The sequence below is a fragment of the Vidua chalybeata genome, chromosome 1 (assembly GCF_026979565.1).
Source record: "Vidua chalybeata isolate OUT-0048 chromosome 1, bVidCha1 merged haplotype, whole genome shotgun sequence".
Lineage (NCBI taxonomy): Eukaryota > Metazoa > Chordata > Aves > Passeriformes > Viduidae > Vidua > Vidua chalybeata.
In genome coordinates, this window is record NC_071530.1 from 83,859,332 (window position 1) to 83,881,511 (window position 22,180).

Below are 22,180 nucleotides of genomic sequence, written 5' to 3' on the forward strand. Positions count from 1 at the left end.
TCAGTTGGCAAACCCCATAAGTGTGGATACTGTGGTCGCAGTTACAAGCAGCGCAGCTCTTTGGAAGAACATAAAGAACGCTGCCATAACTACCTTCAAACCATTAATCTCTCAAGCAGCATCTATCCAGGTAATAAAAGTGTCTATCTGGGGAATACTGCTGTCCTATCATAAATGCAGAAAAAGGAATGCAAAAGAATCAGTAGTACCATTTGTGACAACTTTTGCTTTGGAGAGTCACACACATCCCCCACATGTATGATACTGTGTCTGGATTTATTCTTTAGTTGATATATATTTGGCTGTTTTCTCACTTTTTTTAGCTCCAATAAAATGCCAAAGTACAATTCAAACATGTAGCAAAACACTTGCAAGTCCTGTAAAACATCAGTTTGTCATGTCAAAATATGACTACATCACCTCACTGCCTTCTCTTGGAGGCATATATTGCAATACACTTGTGGATGTATTTTTAATAAAGACTTAATTCCAGTGTTCTAGTTGGTGCTGCAGAGTTTTCTGCACTGCAAATCTCCTCCCCTTCCCAAGCACAGCTTAAAGGGCTTACTTGACCACTGGGACCAGCTTGTCTAACAAGGATGAGATATCTGGCTTTGATCTCACTCTGCCAAGCAAGAGGACATAAAGCCAGAGATATTTAATTTAGACAGTTTGACTTGAGACAGTGCAGAATGGCTAATAATTTGTTGACAGCCTTCTTCCCAAGCTTCCCTTTGAAAGAAAAGTGGGGGGAGGTAAGGACCTGTGTTGAGACTAGTGTAATGATGAAGGGAAAGTCCATTTCTTGGAGAATATCCAAAAACTATATCCAGAAAGAGAGCAAGCAGATATTGGGAATTGGATTATATTTTTTTTAACAAAGATCCAGAAGATCTGTAAGGGATTGATCACAGTAATTAGCCATACAAAATCCTCTTGCATGTGCAGTTTTAGATGGAGAAGATCCAGCTTCTGTGGTGGAGTTTAAACCCAGTCAGTAAGTTCCATTTCCTGCATACCTTTTTAATCCTGTCAGTATATGTTATTTAGTTTGTCAAATGACAAAAAAATGGAAAGTTCTCTCTACCCTCTTTGCAATGATGCTTCATTTAATATTTTATATCTGTACAGAACTGGAATATGTTTTTACATGCTATCAAATAATGTAAAGTATATGCACATAATGATAGCAGTGAATACAACTGAGATGCTTCTGCAGGCAGCATGTTAGAGCACTGCCCCTTCTAATTTTATTGAGGGGCTGCAGAATATATGAATAGAAAACCTCAGTGTAATAATACACAGTAAGCAGCAATACTTATTTCTCAAAGAGATGACAGGATTTAGAAGCAAATATTCTAGTTTGGGATTTCAGTCTTCAGTGTCTGGCACACGGATGTAAGTGCCTGCACACTGAATTTGAACATCTGTGTGAATGAGTAGCTGAACTACTACAAAAGTCTTAGTGAAATGAAATTAGTGTCAGGAATCATAAACTTTAATAAGAAATGAAACAGTTTTCGAGACTGACCTTTGTTTATATCAAATCCTGACAGAGCTTGCACTAGCTTGCACTAGCTTGCAACTAAATATCTAATAACTCAGTGGGATGAAAACTTGAGGAATTAATTAATGTTTTGAAAGAATCACTTCTTCTTGTATATTCACGAAAATATATATATTTTTCTTGAATATTCTTCTTGTATTCTTGTGTATTCCATATTTGACATAATAGGACTACTTTTGCACATTAGAAAAAATTTAAATTAACTAAAGTGTTTAAATCTCATATTCAGCCAAAGCCTTCACTCTTAAAGAAATTTAGTCCTCAGTTAACAAATCAATCCTATACAGTTCTAAGAAAATAAAACTTTCCTGCATTTTTCCTAGTATTTTGCATGATGAAAATGTAGAAAAAAACAGTTGATAATGAGTGTATGGCCTGTGAATTTTACTATATTCTATGATATATCTAGAAAAGCAAGCAGCTATGATATTACTGCTCTTAAGCTATTTCAAGGTGTGATGTGGATCTGTTAGAGCCACTATTGAGACCCCTTTTTCCCCCAGCCTCAAAAAAAAAAATCAAAAAATTTGTATAAAAATATCTGCTAAACCACCTAATTTGACATTCTGCCACAGCAAGATTGCTTTTTACAGCATTTTTAAAATACTTTTGGCAGTATGCATAGAAAAAAATGTCAGTAGAAAGAACCTAAACTTGTGGAAGTTTTCCATCAGCTTGGAAATATAAAAAAATGTGATTGAGAAAGAACTCAAAGAAGGGAAAGATAAGAGTAAAAGGGAGTAAGAAATGGAACAAGAGATTGTACTTACATTTTTAACTTTTATTTTGTCTCTTTAAGAGAAGGAAATATAACACAAAATTGGAACCTGATGAATTTAATGGCAAATTCTTATTTTAGAGGACTATAATTTCACTGTCCATGTGAAGTTCTTTTCTTAGAGATATTACCTGTAGTTTTGCATTCGAGTTGAGTGGAAGTGTGCTGAAGTTTTACCTGGCTTAAATAAAAGGAGAAGTAGTTCATGAAGTTTTTAAAGGGTCAGTTACAGTTCTTCAGTCACTGGGAATTTTTGTTTGAAAAGATTTTTTTTTTTCACTTTACAGACATGAAATTATAGAGAAATAGTTATTCATTTGGCAGCAGATTTCAGAGGGTTTCAGTTGCAAGTGCTGGGGATTAGTACATGATTCAATTTGCCCTCTTTTTTAATAATAGTTTTAGAAGTTTGAAAGTTTGACTGTTAAATACATGACTCATCCTCTCTTGAACTGATTAGAAAAGAAATGTTATTATATCCTAAACAGATATTTTTTGATAATTTCAACTTTTAACAAAATATTCAGTATTTTGTGTCCCTGTTGAATGTCTGCCTTAAAACATTCTCTGTTAAGTCTCTTCCTGAGGTAGTACCTGGAAGCCTTGGTCAGCACAAGATGCTGGTGTGTGCTTGTTCAATGATGGCTATTTACCATAAACACCCTTTACTCTTCTGCACCTTCATGATTAAATTCTTCTTATTTCCTCCATTGTTCACAATCTATAGTGTCTTACGGGGCTGGAACATAATTCTGTGAAACTCCATGTAACTGTCATTGGCACTGGTATTTTCACTGTCACTATGTGCTGCTGCAACAGGGACTCAAGAACCAGTTGTGTACTCCTCAGCTTGGTTGCAGGGCACTGTTGAATAGGAAACTTCACCTGTTCCTCACAGTTATCCATCAGAGCTGATTTCATATGTTTCAGGAAGAGCAAAATTTTCACAATCATCCTTTTATGGCTGTGGTATATTCTCAGAATAACATTGGATCACAATGATGTGTTGTCAGCTATTGAGAAACACCCAGGTATCAGAGTAATGGGTCCTGTGAACCAGTAAATCCAGTGATAAAACAAATTCTCAGCAGGCACAGATGCAAAAATGTAGCAGAGTGGAGCACTTAATTGCAACAACTCAAAGAATCAAAGTACAAAAGTTATCTTTTGTGTCTTTCTTTAATAGCAACTCAAAAGTTCAGGAAAAATATCCACATCTTAGTAGAAGATAAAAGTAAAATTAACCCCTTTTTCTCCCTTGACAAACAAACAAAAAAGACCCCAAACCTCACAAACAAAAAACCTACCGCAAAACACTTGTGTTGTGATTTCAATGCATTCACCATTCTCTTAGATGCTGGAAGTCAGAAATACCTTTCCATACCTTTTTCACAATCATTGTTTTGACAGTTCATTTTCAACATCCCTTTTGTTTCTGCAGGAAAGTACTGAAGTAAAATATACTGCAAATGAAATAGTCTCCTTTTCCTAAAGCCTCACAGTTAAACTCCTAATTTTACAGAGTCTCAGCAGCAGCAGGAGGTTGGGAAACAGGTTTGAGTATTGGAAATCAGTGTTCCACTGAAAGTGTGATTTTATCAATTAAAATTGTTAGTCTAAAATAGCATCAAGGAAGTATTGAAATATTTGCTACAGGATAAAAGGAGCTGGAGACAAGGGTTGGTGTAGCTTGCAAATACATCTTCCACTGCTAGAGTTGAGAAGTTTATCCATTTTTCCTACTGAGGAAGCAATTATTATACACTGGGAGAGGTGCAGAAGGACATTGCAGGGGGTTTCAGTGGGAGAGTGGAAAGATGAACTGCTTTGTGTCCAGGAAAAGTTAGGACCTCATTTATTCACAGAAATGAAGAGTGGCTGTAGAACAAAGGGTGGAGTGATTATGTGACATAGAGGCAGAAACCTTGCAGTTGCTACCTCATTTTTGTATCCTAAATGAGGGAAACATGAGCATGTACATAGATTAATCACCATGAGGGAATTTGTTACCAAGAGTCAGAATTGTCCTGTGTCTCATATGCTGAGCTCCTTCATCCAGCTGCTTGGGAGCTAAAAGACATTGACTGACAAACAATAACCTAAGACAACAGTTCCATTAAAATGGAACCTGCCTAACCCTTCTGATGTCATTTGATTTCAGTCATAAAAGACGAAAGTAACCAGAGTGAAATGGCTGAAGACCTGTGCAAGATAGGGTCAGAAAGAGCCCTCGTGCTGGATAGACTAGCAAGTAACGTCGCCAAACGTAAGAGCTCTATGCCTCAGAAATTTGTTGGTAAGAGTTAAACGTTTGCTGTCTCCTAAAAATAAAATAAAAAAAAGCCCCCTAAAAAATCTCAGCATTTTTACTTTTGCTTTATAATTTTACTTGTTTTGCTAAATTAACAATATGTATCTCTATATAAGCAGATACAGAGATGTGTTGGGGGAAAAAAAAATAACTAAACGTCTCCAGCATAAATTTCTGCATGTTTAATTTTTCACATTTGGAGATCAATTTTAAGCCTTTTTCCTGCCTTTTTGAAAGCTTACGGACCAGATCATTACAAAATCTGAACAGGTTCTTGAAATTACCTTAAGAACCTTAAGAAGATAAGAATAGAAGTTTCCCGTTGGGATATCATTTGATCACACTTTCAGAGTTATTTTATTGAAACCTTGAATGACATTCAGATCTGGGCATATTGGTGTTTCTGAAAGCATTTGTGAATAGTTGAATGTAGACTGGGTAATATTCTTCACCCTTTGATAAACTCTGTTTATTTTTACAGCCCAAATTGATATGTCTGAAAACAGTATCTAAATGAAATGTAAACTTTGTGTACTTTCTATGAAGGATGCAAAAACTTCATGCCCATTTGCATGTAGCAGTTCTCGTCTTAACAATGAAAAATTTGACATTAAGCCTATAAAAATGAAGGCTACACATACTGTTCTGTTTAGTAGGCCTGTGCTAAGTAGGGTTTACAGCAGTTTTGTGAGATCCACATACAATATTTTGTCAGCTATGGAAGGTTATTCTTCAATAAATTAAAACATAGGAGATCAGAGGACAGCATATAGTCATATCTAGTTAGGCTCTTTTTTAATTCTCTGTACATTTAAAAAAATATTATTCTATAGGAAACAATCAGATTAAAGTCTCTGAAACAAAATGCACATTAAGATGGTCTTCAGTCAAAAGTCAAGGAAAAAAAAAAAAAGACCAGTTTATGGGACAGAAAATGCAAATATACTTGCTTCAACAAGGACACAGGGGTGAAAGGAAAATTACTATTTCCTAGATGAGGAAAAGGGAGCTTCAGCTATGTCTGGAGGAGCAACAAAAGGTTTTAAATTAAATTCCAAGGCTTTTTTCAAGTCCAAAAACAACAATTCTAGGAGGTAGTCAAGGATAAAAAATGCTTATGCTTATAAAAGGGCAAAAGTTGTAGTAGAGATAGATACCAAAAATATATCAACTATAATATATACGTAAGGCCAACCAGAGTAGTTTAAACACTCTAGTAACTGTTTGCATTAGGCAAGATACTAATTCTATGAAAGCTCCAGGAAGATTAAAAATGCTTAAATTTAAAAGGTACTAGCAAATATACTATATGTAGTGTATCCTTCGGTGTGGACTGGCTATTTCATTCTCTTTTTCTCTGTTCACCCAGAGAAACAGTAAAGACAGCCAGTTTAACTACAAGTTTTAGGAGGGCAGATTTCCTGTCAGTTTTTCAGGGTGCAGTGTAGGAAGACAACCTTCTGACAACAGATATTTTTGGAAATTTGCTAGGCTTCAAAAGGAAAAATTTTTCTAACAAGAAAATGCTCCCAAATCCTTTCCTTTCCAATCCTCATCTGCTGCATCATACAGTAGAAAAATTTCTGATTAACACAAGGTTGAGCTGGCTGCTGAGGAGAGATTTTGGGTACTAAAACATGTTTATTACTCCTGTAGATTATCATGTCCCAATACCTGTGCTGAATTCCAGAAAGAAGGAGAAAATGGCATCCTTCACATAAGGGAAGGAGGGTCTTCTGTTTCACAAGTTTTTCTCAAGACTAAATTAACTACCTTTCAAAAATTAGATTGTTCAACAAATTCAGTCAGTTACCTGTAAAATTTTCTCTGTATTCCAAACTGGAATAGTTCCCAAGCCCAGAAGAACTGGGCTATCCAAACCAGAGAGTGAGAACTCCATGAAAAGTTCATATGTGGTTATATTGTTTAAAAGAATGGGCAGCCAAGAGAGGAAATAAAAAATACTAAGAGAAAAGGTGCCCACATGCAGTGAATGCACTTTTATTGTTTAAGTACCTGCTGCAGAATCCTGAGCAGTGCAAACCTTAAAGTGCATCAAGCCATTAGCAGTTTAATTTACTTATGCTCTAATAACCACAGAAATGAGCTATTATTTTTAATGAGTGCAAGTATCACTGCATTGCCTAGATATAGAAATTGTGCCTGCCTACCCTAACTTTGTGTGTGTTTCAGACATTTTGCTTGGAAACAAATTTTTCTTATGAACACTTGATTCTCTCAGCACAACTACCAACTGGTTATGCTACATAAAGCAAATACTACCCAAGAAGCAGATATTAAAATCTTGCTTTCTGGATGCCCAAAATTTTGTTTATAATGAAGACCAGTCCCATTTTTCAGTGGTGTGCAGTGCCCATGGAATATGAATGATTTTGGCTTCATTTTTTCCTCCTTGAATAAAGTGTAGATGTTCATGTTAGGAGAGTTTTTCTGTATTTAATTTGAGAATCTTTTACAATGCCTATTTTGAATCTTGGGCAACTCTGCCTGAAAAGTATAGCATTATAGAGAATAAATCTGGAATTTTAAAAAATGCATTGCAAATTGGCATTTTCTTTCCCAAATGATTGGGAAAGAAAACAAGAGGAACTGGAAGCTTGTGCTGCATAGCAGCTAGAAGGTGTCTGTACCCTACATCCCATATAGGAACTTATGCAATGCTCAGGGTATTTCTTTTTCTGTTTGCAGAGCATGGAACTGGTACGAAACCATATCTTGTGGGAAATGTAGACCACAGGACTTCCTACACTTTAGCCCCTATCATTGCAAAAGTGTCATGCTAGAAGGTTTTTGTTCTCTTCGCTGACTTTGAATGGTCAATCTGAGTAGAAACTCGGTGGAAAATTGTCGATAAATTAATGTGCAGATCTTCTGGTAAAATTTGTGTTAGCATTTCTTTTGACAAATTAGGACTTTCCAAGACCTACCAGTAAATTTCATGTTGATCAGGAAATGGTGACAGTACTTCACAGAGATGTTTGTGGCTTTTAGTGTTTCCCAAGATCTGAAGAGCTAGAAAATCCATCCAGACTATCAACAATATGTTATTGGTAGACCATAGGAGCTTGTGAAAATCTTTTACCTCTTTACATTTGCATGAATTTATTAAGGGCCTGGTAATAACTTCGAAGGTTTACACTGTTAGAGAAAAGTGCTCAAGTCCATAAAATCAGTATCTGTGCATTTAAATAGTTTTTTCCACCCCTAACTTTTTCTTTCTATGTTTTGCTATCTGTGTTTTGCTATCTATGTTTATCTATGTTTTGTCCAGTAATTTGGGGGAAATTGTAGTGAACTTCAACCTTCAATACTGGGGTATCCAGCTAAATATAGATTAGTGCAGTCTGATTAAAAAAAAAAAAAAATATGGATTTACCCCTTACTTGAGGCATCCCATCAGAATCAAAGTTACCAGTAGCAAGTAATCTTGCTCTAGATAAGGCTTTCTACCTTGTAGGAAAAATATGCTCCAACTACAAATGCGCTTAAATTTTTTTCCATGATTCTTGATTTCTCCTGTATACAACAACTTTTTGACACAAAATACTTAGGAACATGGGTAGCTTCTGCTAATGTGTCTAACATGGCTTATGGTAGGTGTGTGGGGATGGTGGCAATATGAAAAATAAAATTTTTACTGATTTTTCTCCAAAATGGCACATATATGACCACATTGCTGATATGGGTTATTTCTAAGAAACTGTAGGTCTGAAACTAAACCATACAATTTCCAGTCCAAGAATGTAGTACTTTAGGTAAAAATATTGATAATGTGCTTCATGCTCTGAAGCATCAGGCCAAGCTTTCTGTGGCTGTGCAGGCACACCTGCTTCAGCAGCCACAAAGGCAGTGAGTGCCTCTGCTCACTGTAGGAGGCAGATGAGGGACAACAGTGAGAAAGGAGAAAGACATGACAAAGCACTAGATCTGTAGCTCCCATGATAATGAACTGTAGCTCTGTACAATTATTTCCAGAGTTTCTTTCATCCATTTGCTTTTTCAAAACACTCAAATTATTATGCATGCAAGAAAAGACCACCAACCCATCACTTTTCTTAGCAGCTGTATTAGAGAACCGTGAATACCTTAGGTGGATTTCAGAGGTGGATTCGGTCAACTCTCCTCTTCCCTGTTTTATTAATCCATGATGTTCATTTCCTTAATCATGTAGAAATAAGCCACCTAACTCCTCACTGTTTTAAACTGCAGGTGACAAATGCTTGCCCGATCTTCCATATGATGCCAGCATCAACTACGAGAAGGAGAACGAACTCATGCAGACGCATGTGATCGACCAGGCCATCAACAACGCCATCAGCTACCTGGGGGCAGAGTCCCTGCGTCCCCTCGTCCAGACACCGCCGGGTGCCTCTGAGGTAGTGCCTGTCATCAGCCCCATGTATCAGCTCCACAAACCTCTCGGGGACAATCAGATTCGCTCCAACCTCCCTCAGGACAGCGCAGTGGAAAACTTGTTGCTGCTATCCAAAGCCAAGTCTGTCTCCTCGGAACGAGATGTCTCTCCCAGCAACAGCTGCCAAGACTCAACAGATACAGAGAGCAATAATGAGGAGCGCAGTGGTTTGATCTACCTGACAAACCACATAGGTGCCCACGCAAGAAATGGCATCTCTATAAAAGAAGAAAACAGGCAATACGATGTCTTGAGAGCAGGTACTGACAATTCCCAGGATGCTTTCAAAGTGATCAGCAGCAATGGAGAGCAAGTAAGAGTTTACAAGTGTGAACACTGTCGAGTCCTTTTCTTGGATCATGTGATGTATACAATCCATATGGGCTGCCACGGGTTCCGTGATCCTTTTGAATGCAACATGTGTGGCTACCACAGCCAGGACAGGTACGAATTCTCTTCTCACATAACTCGAGGGGAGCACCGTTTCCACATGGGTTAAAACACTGGCACAGATCAAGCCTCAACACGAGGAGCTGCACGAGCCATGACAGCAACAAAGCAAAAGTCAGCTGGACAGTAAAAGTCACAAGAGAATCATAAGTTCAGCAATGTTCTCCCACAAGAACAGGGATTTCATTTTGGTAGCATGCATTGCAACTCAGTTTTCTAAAATGAGTTTTTACTGAAAATGTTTGATCACCAAAAACCCTTAGTAATTTAAGTAGGAGTTTTTGTAGTCACATAGCTGAAAGCCCTTCCCTGAACTGATGCTTCTTGCAAGCCCCCCTTGCCAGAACTCTTAACCACACACGAGGTGCTCCACACAACAAGGACACAAAAGGCAGCAGTGGCTTTCTCTCTTAGCACCCTGAGCATAGAGCTCTTCTACCAGATGTGTGATATGTTTTTTTTTTTTTTTTTAATTTCTGGTATTATTTGACTATTTTGAGAAGATTGAACTCAACTAAAGATGGAGGGACCCATTTCAGACCCATTTCAGATTACTTTATGGACAGCTGGGGTGGGACGGGACCCCCAGCCAGAAGGTTCTGAGCTGCTTTGGTGGTAAGAAGAAGAACATTTCCACTGGCAAGGGTGCTACTGGTATTGACAGCACAACATGCCTTGTTTGTGTCACTAGGCAGGCAAGCAGGAATGCAAAAGATAGAAGAAACACCCCTGTATTATACTCTGTGAAGTATGAATTGCATTTATTGTATAGAAAAAGGGTATTGTTGGCTCTTCTTTGAATAAATATTTTCCTATCCAATAGACCCCCACTTTTTGTTAAGCAACCCCTCCTTACTCTACATATAAAAGTTACAATGTATTTAATTTTTCTTTCTCTTTAAAGTTTTAGTTATTTAGAAGAGTATGATGTACAGTTGAGAAAGTAGATAGGTATATGTGTGGGGAGTCTCCTTAAACACATTTTTCATATTTTTAAACTGTCTGGAAAATATCCAAATGTCCCTCTCTTACATATAAAAAAATCTCATTTTTCTGGCACAGAAGATGTCCTCTTATAAATTTTGTGGCTCTACTCATAAGTGTTGCATTTGATTATTTTTAAAGCACTGAAATTAATGAAACCAGCCAGTCAAAATTTGCAGCTGTCTTTTTTTTTCCTGGCATTTGCCATTTAATGAGGGACCAAGGCCCACAAAGGTGTGGTGACCCTTTACTTCCTGTCCAACCAGTCATTTCAGTAAGTGCTTTGAGTTACTTTTACTCCAGTGGAATTAATCTTAAGATACAAAAAATGTTAGATTTTGCAGAATGGAGACCAGAGGCTGCAGCACATTGCAGAGTGCAGAAAAGTCCACCAAAATCTTTCTCCATGGTGGGTTTTGCTGTAGGTACTGTAGCTTCAGTTAGAATCAAAACTTCTATGACAAATAGATTTTAACTCCATACACATCTTGTAAAAAATCTCTTTTTTAAAGCTTCTACTTAGCTTCCTCTTCCAAATATTTCATTTCTCTCCCTGAACACCCTCATGCTTTAAGACTGGGCAAAAATAAATTTTTTGCAGCTGCATAAAAATCTGTCACTGGTGCTGCAATATTTCCTGGGAAACATTCATAAAAATAACCCATCTTATTAACTTAATGTATAAATACTTCCACTCTGCATAAGGGATGGATATTTTGCAGTAAACACAGTCGAATACCCAACAAGACTAGCAGTCTTGTCATACATTTACAGATTTTCCATTCACAAGTGCATGCAAGCACACATATTTACTATAAAACAGATTTGTGGGACCACAAACTGCTTGTACCTGGGCCAATGTGGCCTGATACTACATTTGCAGCTATATTTGATAAACATTTCTTATATACACATACTATTATAGGCATGCTGAGTTCCTTCTTCTGCTTTCACTTTGGCAGGTGTAGGTCAGGAGCAACAACACTGAAGCTGAGGAAGGATACTGATGAAAAAATGAATCACAAATGTGTGCTTACACAACCTCAAGCTTTGGCTGTTCATGCCAGCTGTGAGGCACTTGCTTCACTGGACACGTGGGCACGGTGGTGTTTTTACACTGAACGTGCAGGAGAGCCTGACAGTGTGGTGGCTTTGTCACCAGAGGTGAATGCTGCGTAGGAATGCCCACAGACTGGTGCATGCACCCACAGCAGGATAACACATTACTAGTACATGTTATCCCCCAAAAATGAGCAGCGTGAACTACAGACTCAAAAGTGATCATCTCTATTCCCCACATTAGAACTCAGTTGCCTTAAGGGACTTTATTGATGCCCTCTACTCCCGCATTGTAACTCAGCTGAGACGTTATTGCTTGTTACTCTCCAGCCCAAGAGGCTGCACAAGGGCTGGGCACAAGGAATCCCTGGCCACTTTCGTGCCCCAGCCATGGTCTTGTCATCAATGCCTGCTACACATTCAGCTTCAATTCACCTGGCACTAAGGCATTACCAAATATTTTGTATAGGAATGATCTGAAGAGGATTTCCCAGGGGTTAACTTACATGGATGAGTTTCCTTTAATTTTTACTTTTCTTTAAGTACAGTTGGAATGGCTTCATTTTTCATAGCTGGCAGGGATACATTCAGCTGTTCTTACCCCTCTCCAATTTTGATTGATGCCAAACAAGAGGGGACAAAGTAATTTCTGAGCCCTGCTGCAATGTCCTGTGTGAGATCAGACATTGGCTGTACAGAAACATTCTGCTTTTATTGCTCTTAGACCTCTTTCCTGTTCTTCTTAGGTTTAGGTCAGTATATATGCCATGTCATAATTTTTTCCATCCTTCATTTTAAGACTCCCCCAGCTATACAGGGGAGGGGGACAGCAGCTCACTCAGTGGTTTTGTTTCTTTGCTTTTACGAAAAACCGACACGAATAAAGCCACGTGCATGAACCGTGTAAACAAGCACAGCTCGAGGAGAGTTCGAGTGTGCCTCAAACACAGCTTTGAAAGGTGATTTCTGATTCCTGGCTAGGTTTGCTATCTTCACCGCATCTCTGTGCACACACGCACGTGTCTGAGTCTCTGTGTCGCTCCTCCTGTCCACGTGCACATGCCCTCTCTGCGGCTTTGTGTATCATTAATATTTTATATACATTCGTATGTGTATATGTATCTAAAATGGTTGGCATGACATGATGATGCACTGTCACACACAGTGGGTTTGTTTCCTGGCTCTGGAGTTTTCTTATTTATACTATAACAGAATATGTTGATGTTGTATAATAAACAGTACAGTAGTATAAGTAAGTATATTAAGACACAGTGTATCAGGGCATAGTCTAAAGGCAGAGCAAATGGCATCCTCTGTTCGCTAAAGGGCTTTTTTAGTTTTGCTTTTTTTCCAGTGTTTTTCTCTTTTGCACAAAATCATCTTAAATTTGTTTAGGAACAAGTGGTTCAGTAATTTTATTTATGAACATATGCAAGGATGGCATGAAAATAGGATGTTGTGTCTGTGTACATTGAAACAAACTGTGCCCTCAGAAAAGTTTAATGTAATCTTCTTTTTTCTCTTTTTTTTTTTTTGCTATGGTGCAATACCCTGATATGGCTTAGTTGACCTTTAAAAGGAGTAAATATGTGAGTGGTTTTAAGTTTATATCTGTTTTAAAAAGTAAAAAATAATTGCTTCCCATTCTTCCCCAGGCACTGCCTTTTCTAATGGAAAAAGTTGTATTTACACCTTTTTTTTTCCTGTGGTTTTATATTGTAACTTCATTTTCTTTGAGAATATTGTATTTAAAAAAAAAAAAGCAATTTCATAAAAATTGGAAATATTATTAAATTATGTCTGCAAACTGAGATGTATCTTTTGAGACAAGAGAACAAGATAAAAACCCCAAGCCCCAGAATATTTTTGTTGCTGTCCTCGTGGGTGAAGGAGGTGTTGGACACAGCTCTGTGGGTGGTGACTGTGTGGAGAGGACACAGAGTAAGGTGAGGTGCAGGTTGACAGAGCCCCATGGGGAGTCCATCCATGTTTTCCCTGCACCACGGGGAGTCCATCCGTGCTGGCTTCGCAATCCAAACTCCGTGGCAAAAAAAGCCAGGCTGTGTCACCACCCTGCCCTCACCTCCTACGTCAGGCAGCCTTGCTCAGCCAGCTCCAGGTCCTGAAATGGCCACCTGCTATCCAGAGTGTCCCTGCCCATCCCAATCTCCCAGGTCCTGCAAGCAGCCGACTGTTGAGAAGTGCTTCCCCTCCAGCCCTCTCCCTTGCACCCTTCCCTCCCACCAGCCAGATGGAGTCATTACAGAACACGATTACTTCTGCATGTAGAGTTATGGTAATTCAAAATAAAACACAGAGAAATTATTTCTACTATTTACCATAACAAAGGTGATTTCTCTGCGGGTGTCCCTCTTTCTTCAGATTCCAGCACAGTAAATTTCACATCACATATTTAATGCAAACAAGAATCAGTGTTTTTTTCAGAAAAAGCACCATTTATAAAGTTTCAGAAATATTTCCATTTGTTCAACTGTATAATTTTGAAAAAAGAGAGATTTTAAAAGAAAGAAAAACAACCCCAAAACAAGCCCTTATGGTATTGCAATTAATTCTCTTACAGTTTCCCAAAATCTAAATTTTCCTTAAGTTCCTTAAGTTTTTGTGGTATAGTTTCATCATAAACTATGACTACATAATATATGAAGGAGCTAACTTCCTAGTTTCTTTGTTCCCCATCATAGCTGGTTCTCAGTAAATGAAACTACAGATTTCTATTTCAGCTGGCAATTTTTCTCCAAAACAAATATGTTCTGTTTAATAATAATAAACACAAAAATAGACCAAATGTAATATTCTCAATCAGTGTTATTAAAACCTTTAGCTAGAGACATCCACAGATTTAAATGCAAGTTTGTGTACCTAAAAATCTGTTCTGGGTCTCTTATCTATTATGTTTCAAAGACTTCTTTCAAATCAACACATTTATATTTTTTCATACTCCAATAGCTTGATTAAATTACATCAGAAACTGTGGCAGGTTCCAAGATATAAATTGTTACACAGACAAAACCTACAGCTACCAAGGGTGAGCATTTTCAGCGTCGAGTGCCCAGACTGGCTTCCCAATCCATACATAGGCATCAAAACACCAAAACAGCATTAACCTGTGCTCAACAGACAGTGTTTTTGAGATCAAGAAATACACTAAAAGACACACAAATATTTTAGAGATACCAAAATGAGAACTCAGAGCCAGACCTGGAGCATGTGGATCTGATAATGTAACAGTTTCCTGGCTTTTTGACATCATGTGTGTGTTTGTGTGTGTTTGTGTGTGTGTGAGAGAATCACTCAACATTTTTCTTGGGGGAAAGGAGTCAGAAATGCTCCTGACTTTGCCAATACACTGAGGATATTGCACTGCTTTTATCAGCTTGTGAGATGGTCAAAAATAAAGGAAAAGCTTTCACTGAAAGCTTCATGTTTCAGCAGCAGCACCGGCCATTTGAAAACTGAAAATGTGGCAACTGGAAAATCAAAATATTTGATTTCTGAACAAACTGTTCATTCCTGTCTTGTGGGTCAGACCTCCAGGGCATTCTCTGTTATGGACCAGCCAGGCTGTGTCCACTAGCATGAAACATATGAAGCTTCTTGTCTGGAAGGAAAATTGTACATGAGAACAAATTCTGGTCAAAACGCATCATGAAAGACAAAAATTCCTCACACCTGGCCTGTGGAAAACAACAGAAATCTTAATCTTAACAGGACATCCCAATTTCTAAATTTTAATGCTTCTTTATTTTGGCCACACAGACTTTGACTTTTCAGGGCTGCTAAATTGAAGTCACTGGCAGCAGCAGACAAGAAGCATTTCTGAAATCCTGCTGTAATGGCCAGTAGATGGGCATGCAGAAAACAGGAAGGACAAAAATTTGCAAAGTTTCGCTGAAAGTGGGATAGCTGGAAGTGAGAAATCCAAAGCCAGGCTTCAGACAACAGGAGTTAATCACATTTAAACAAAAAAAGGCTGCACAAGTATGACTGAAACCCCGCTCTTGTTAACAGATCCCTGTTAACTGCAGCGAGATTTCTGCTGCATTTATTGTTACAATTTTTTTTTCCTTTTCATATAGAGAAAGGTCTCACTGCTTTAAAGCCATCCCAGGACATGGAACAGTTCCTGGTTTTATCTGTCGTGACCACACATATGAAACATGTGAATGATAGAGGGCAGCTGCCTCTGTTCCTGCCGCTGGTGGCGGCTGCAAATCACACAAACCAACGCCTTCCTGTCCCTTGGGAGAGAAGTGAAGGTTCTGGTTTATGAGCAGTTAGAGAATAAAAAAAGAAAAAAAAAAAAAAGTAGAAAAAAAAATCTACACCTTGCAGCAGACAGTGAGCCAGGGGCTGGTGGGGGTGAGGAAGTTAATCAGCCCCAAGCAGGCTGTTCGGGATGAGGCCAAACAGATGGCTCGTCTCCGAAACGGCAAAACGGGAAGCAGATGTGGCCACCGCTTCTCCCCATGCATAACTGGGAACCAGCCGGTTGGTGAGGAACTTTGCATAACAAGGATAATTTGGTATCAAAACTGTCCCTAGAAGTGATCTGAATGGATCTGGGCACAGTTGACAGTTTTCACTTCTTGTTTCCCACTCAAGGTTCAACCAGATTAAATCTTAAATGTGACCTGACTGCTTGCCTGGGGTTGCTCTCAGCTTTCTTCTAGGGAAACCTCTGGTGTGAGTTCTCAGATGTCCACTGAAGCTTTCAGGGCTAAAACCCCATTCTCTGTTCAGCCAGTTGACATCTTAGTGACTGATTTTAGTATGCTCTGATTTTTCAATCTGAAGTCCATAAACTTTCCAGCAAGCAGCAGAACTGACCTTGAACACATCTCTTCTGTTTGCATGCCCCAAAACTCACAGAGCTTGGATACGGGAATGCCAGGGCTTGGATACAGGAGCCTGGGCTAACATCCCCTGTAATCTCTTTACCACTAAGAACAAAGCCAAGGACCCCAGAGGAGCCTGGCATCCTCTCGTGGGGGAAGATCATCTGCCTGAGGTAGCAGGGATAGGAGCCTCTGGCTGCAAAGCCTCACCAACATGTCAGAGCATTTGCACCTGCCAGTCCTGCATGCACTTTACCAAAATAAATGGGAAAATAAACTGAGTATTGAGGAGGCAGTTTAAAACATAGATGGGATGTGTGCTACAAGGAAAATAAGTGTGGTTTTTTTTTTTTCTATTCCTTCCTATTTTGTTTCAAATGAGATAGTAATGTGAATACAGATTTTACTTTGCAGTGTCCCTGTTGCATTGACAAGGATTAAAGAAACTACAGCCTTAATATGTCATATGAATCAGAAGAGAGATACACAGAGCTCTTAACATTAAGGGTTGTTCAAATCTGGATTCAAACACTCCAGATTTATTTCACTGATAGTTGCAGTGCACAAAAATATATCTTTATCACCTTACAGAGATTCCTCAGTGCAGCTATAGGACAGAATACGACTTACTCTCCATTGTGTTGAAGAAAAAGAAGAGGGTGTAAATACTTGCTAAAAACATATTTGTAGGCAGTAACCAAAGCCCTGTTACATGAATTTCTCTTTTTTTTTTAGCACAGCACATAAGCGATTTACCCCTCCAAATCCAGCTCTGAAGCATTCACAAACTCTTTATTTTTGCTTTGCATCCAGTCACTTAGTTCCTGGCTAATAATATAGATAGTGTTTTATTTGCATAGTCTAGCAAATGCACATGGGAATTGTGCTCAACACTCACATGTACAGAGGGGGTTTTCGGACTCATTAAGTATTGGTACAAATTAGAATGGTTACTTCTGCTTTGGAAACATCTGTCTCTCCACCTCCGTAATTGAGGCTGAGACACCAACCAGTCTTATAAGGTGTATTTTAATTATATTATGATATTATGATAGTACCTGACAAGAGAATTTCTTCTGCAGGAACCAGTGTAAAGCTGAGTAAGTGAGAATACTCAGGCTTCTGAGGAACACCCAGTACCAACAGACCCTGCAGCTGCTTCTCCCTGAGCCACAACTCCATCATGTTTAACTGACCTTTAAACAAAGGTGGGATCCTGATCAGCAGAAAGAGCAGAGGAAGAAAAGCTCGAGTGTTTTTAGGAAAACAATTAAATGCATGTGCTAATAGAACAAGTAATCTAAAATTAAGCATTTTCAACAAAATTCCAAAGCCCAGGCCAGGAGAAGGAGACTACAGGCATCTGCCTGAGTTTCATTAACTACTTCTTGATAGCTTAACCATTGGTCACTGAAAGTAGGAGCAAATGTACCAGAAGTGATAGGCAGACCAGAAGGGAAATGAAGGGTGGTAGAAGATTGGGTGGAAAAATTAACATATCAAGTTCAGCAGTGAAGAAATTGCTCTCTACCATAAGGGTTATTACTACAGAATTAAGAAAAGCCAAACCCAGTGCATTTCAGGAGAAAAAAAATCCACTTTTCTTAATGGCTGCATGCCTATTATAGTGCCTACTATAATATGGGAGAGTTGTCGTCTTCTCTTGACTATCCTTAAACATAAAATCAATTTCTGAACTAAAACTATTCTTCTATTTAGATCTAAGTGACAACTCCCTACCCCCCAGCCCTGCCAAATCCAGGCAGCCAACACAGGTGTTCCCATATACATTCACACTTCCTTTTTAGTATCTTCAGTCCTGACAAAGCAGAGAACTATGTGGTGTAAGTCCTTTTCAATAATTCCTTTGATGCTGTCACTAATTTAAATTTTTTTTTTTCTTTCTTACTATCCCGTTCTCTGGAGATACAGAGTCCTGGAGAATATCCATTTTTGTTTCCAACACAGCAGGTTGGAAACAAACCACAGCAGGCTGGAAACTCTGCTGACTTTGGGATGAGTGCGTGTCCATGTGCGTAAGATTACAACAAGTGGAAATTACTTTGAACGAAAAGGTGATATAATTTCTTCCTGTTATCTTCAAATTTATTCTATAGTTTCCAAAATTCAAGGTACTTTTTCTGAAAGGTTGTAAACAACAGCACTAGTGTGTAACAACTACATCCTTCCCTTCACTGAAAGGAAAATTGAAGCACAAAACACTCCCTGAATTCCTTATGTAAGCTTGTGCAATAGGTTTTGACAAAATCAGGATTGGGAGCCAGGTCTTCTAATACTTATTTATTCTCTAGCCACAGGTTAGGCTTCCTCTTTGGTTGGACAGTAAACTCAGGAAACCCCACTTGCAGACCCTTGCACTAACAGCTAAGAATTGAAAAAAGGCCACAGGACTAAGAAGTCAGGCTTTACATTACATCAAAGTACATGTGTGTTTGTGCACATGTACTATATTTGTAAATACTACATGCCTGTCTAATTCAAAATATTCAATATTTTATATCTTTTTAACCTGCCAGTTTTCCTTCCATTTCTTTCTTAATGAAAAGATTTTAAGTTGCCTAAATTCACAGAATATTTTGACCAAACATACCAAGACATATAATCTGTTCCATGATTAGCTGTTGGAGTTAGACAGCTTTTGCCTTGCAAACGTCTTTCAAATGATGCACAGATAAAAAAGGAAAGCAATATTGGGACAGGGGCTCCCTGTCTGGTGTACAGCCCTCTGGGCCCCCTCTCAGTTTTTCTATGGACACACAGTGTTCTGCTCAAATATCTCTTTTATGGTGACTAACTGATTTAACAAGTTGGGATGCTTTTCTAAACCTTCAAAAGCACAACACAAAATTATTCCATTTGCCCCCCGAACAATGTCAGGGAAGAAACTAAAAAAAAAAAAAAACCAACAAAATAAAAAAAAAAAGAACCCCCCCAAAAAAAAACAAAAACAAAAACAAAACACAAAAAAAAAAAAAAACAAAAAAAAAAACAAAAAAAAAAAAAAAACACAAACACAACAGCCTATGAAGGCTTTAGTTAGAGGCTCATTTGCAACTGAAAAGATGAGGCTCACCCAAACTTTGCACAAATAGGAACGTGCAAAATAGAAACTTCAGATAAGCTGTGGAAAGAGGGTGGGATTTCCAGAAAATAGGGAAGAACTTGTTACACCCTCCTTGTCTAATTTTGCAGGATCACCACAGCTTCTCTGGAGAAACAGTATGTGCCCAGGGGGAAAGCAAAGAGCTTTCCTTTTGGTTCTGCTTCTCCTGTATAAACTGCTTGCCTAATTTCCTTTGCAATCAGGGAAATATTCGACTCAAACCCCATCATTTCCACATCTGCTTTTGCTACAAAGTCTCTTGCTACTTCCATAATTTTATGCCATGAATATTGTTACCAGGACCGTAGGTCTTCTGCAGCCCAGGACTGCATTAGTGCTGAGCAAGTTGAAGCCTTCAGGGCAGGGGGAAGAGGGAGAGGCTGGAGCCGCTCAGCCCCACGGCACGCCCTGACAAGTCTGCCAGCGTGGGGTTAGAAAGGAAATGCCTAGAAGAGACAAATGCCAGGAGGTTTGGTGGCAGCAGAGAAGTGAAAAGAAATTTAACCAAGATTAAAAAAAAAAAAAAAAAAAAATCGGGGTGGGGGGGTTGCATTAAAATACAAAAAAATAATTTCTCCCAGGAAGTTGTACTTGGCTTCTTTAGCCTAAGCCTGTGTCTGCACCAGGAAAACACTGGGAGGAACAAAGGTAGGTATAAGAAACACTGGCTTCTGCAGTGAGCTTTCTAAAAAGTTTTGCAGCAGTGATAAGGGAAAAAAAAAAATAATAGTACACTTGTCACATGCAGTCAGCACGCAAAAAGTGGGCCTGGAAAGAGCTGTCACAAAGACGGGTATTACAGAGAGGGGATTTATGTTTTTTGATGGTAGTCTCATATCAGTTTCAATTTAAATTATGTATCAGGAGAAAGACAATAAATAGGGATTTTGGATTGATCTGTGAGCATCTCAGGAAACAACACAACAAATTTCTGGACCCCACCGAGTACCTTGGCCTCCTTTAGGCACAAAAATTAAGTGCAGGATCCAAGAGTGCACCTCTTCACCTTGTCTCACTGGGCAGCACAGCTGTGCTACACAGCACCACCCCAGAGGCCCCCGGGAGACTCCTGCAGCCATCACCCTCAGCAAGACTTCAGCAGCAGCACGTCCAGACCCACGGGACAGACCGAGGGAGAGATGTTATCACCATTTCCTTTCCCTTCCCTCAGGCGATTGCTCTTTAAAGAAACACTCCCCTCGAAAAAGGGAATTGCAGCAGCATTGGGCTTTTCCCCGGACCATGCATGCTGCCGCTCTGTGACGTTGCCTTTCCAAGGATTTGCTGAGCGGGGCTGTGTGGAAAACCAAATCTGTAGTCCCGAAATCTGTTGGCTCAACACAAGGGATGGCTGAAACAAGCTGCCTGACAAAGAGCGTGCGCTTCCTGTTGTTGGCAGAAAGCGAGACTTCACGCTGTTCCCCCTTGCTTCCTTTAAAAACAGTGCCAGGAATTGATGTAAATGGGCTTCAGAGCATCTGACCCACAAAGCAGGGAAGTGAGAATCTGTAGGACTCAGGGAGACAGAGCAATATTAGCCATCTATATCGGAACACAAACGGGCTTTTAATATCCTTGAGCAGTGATCGTGGACGGCATCAGCGATTTTCCCTTGAAACCTGCACAAGGGGCTGAAGCCTTCAGCGGCTCCCGAGAATTCTTTCTGCAGAGCAACCAGCCAAGTGGTTTCTCCAGCCACCAAAGCTGCACTCCGCTGGGCCCGCTGCCCAGACAGCTCAGTGGAACACTGGCAGAGGGATCACCCCAAAAGTTAACTCCTTGCCCGGCACAAAGGAATCCTGGCCGGGGTATCAGGAGCGGCCCTGCCCCGCTGGGTATGGGCGGCGCTGCTTTTACTTCTGAAAGAGCAGCAAGTGCCATTTACTATCAACCAAAACTCAAATGAATTGAGACTTTTCAGTCAATTGGACTCAGTTCCTGTTACTTGCTGTGTATCTACAGGTCAACGCGTTTTCAGGATCTTCAGCCTGGGAGACTGTATCTGCTCATTTACTCTTATTAAAATTTCCAAGATCAAGCATCAGTTTAAATACAAATGCACTGTACCAGGATTTTCACCTCTTTTCCCAGCCCCCGTTGACCTGAGACTCGAAGTAAAATTAATCTTTTAGAATCTTAGCTTTCTTAAATAGGAAGTTCTATAAGCGTCAGCCTGGTTTTCGCAGCTCCCTCAGAAAAATCTTAAAAATTGAAGTCCCCCCAAGAAAAAAATCCAATTAACACAATAATTAATAAAACTCCAGCAACAAGCCATTGACACTGGATGATTTTAAGTGATAAAAAAAGGAAATAATAAATATCTACCCTCGGGCTTTCCTTAAGAAATTGGATGGACTTCTTTAGGAAAAGAACTCCATCTGGTGGCAGGCTACAAAAAAAGAGCAACTCAAACACTACAGCTGTCTGTGTTCCTCTCCCTGGAAAAGACTGCTATTACTGGAAATGGACAGGAGTCCTGAGGATAACTATTTCTCCATAAACTTTTAAGATTTATACAGGATAGACTGAGCAAGGCATCTTTCAGGCTTGTCCTAAATGCAGGCAGAGCTAAAGTTTTTGAGCTCGCCTGGCTCCCATACCCTGTTGCACAATTTC

The 22,180-nt window shown here is 39.2% G+C and overlaps 1 protein-coding gene across 4 annotated transcripts in view; it reads left to right on the plus strand.

Moving 5' to 3' along the window:
- IKZF1 (IKAROS family zinc finger 1) overlaps positions 1-14,316 on the plus strand; it is a 110,029-nt gene extending 95,713 nt beyond the window's left edge. For all 4 annotated transcript variants that reach the window (XM_053952329.1, XM_053952334.1, XM_053952342.1 and 1 more), the window contains 3 exons: positions 5-130; positions 4,507-4,641; positions 8,887-14,316. In XM_053952329.1, the coding sequence (XP_053808304.1) occupies positions 5-130; positions 4,507-4,641; positions 8,887-9,590 (965 nt within the window). In that variant the 3' untranslated portion in view covers positions 9,591-14,316. The remainder of the gene's footprint in view (positions 1-4; positions 131-4,506; positions 4,642-8,886) is intronic.
- Positions 14,317-22,180: the final 7,864 nt, after the last annotated feature.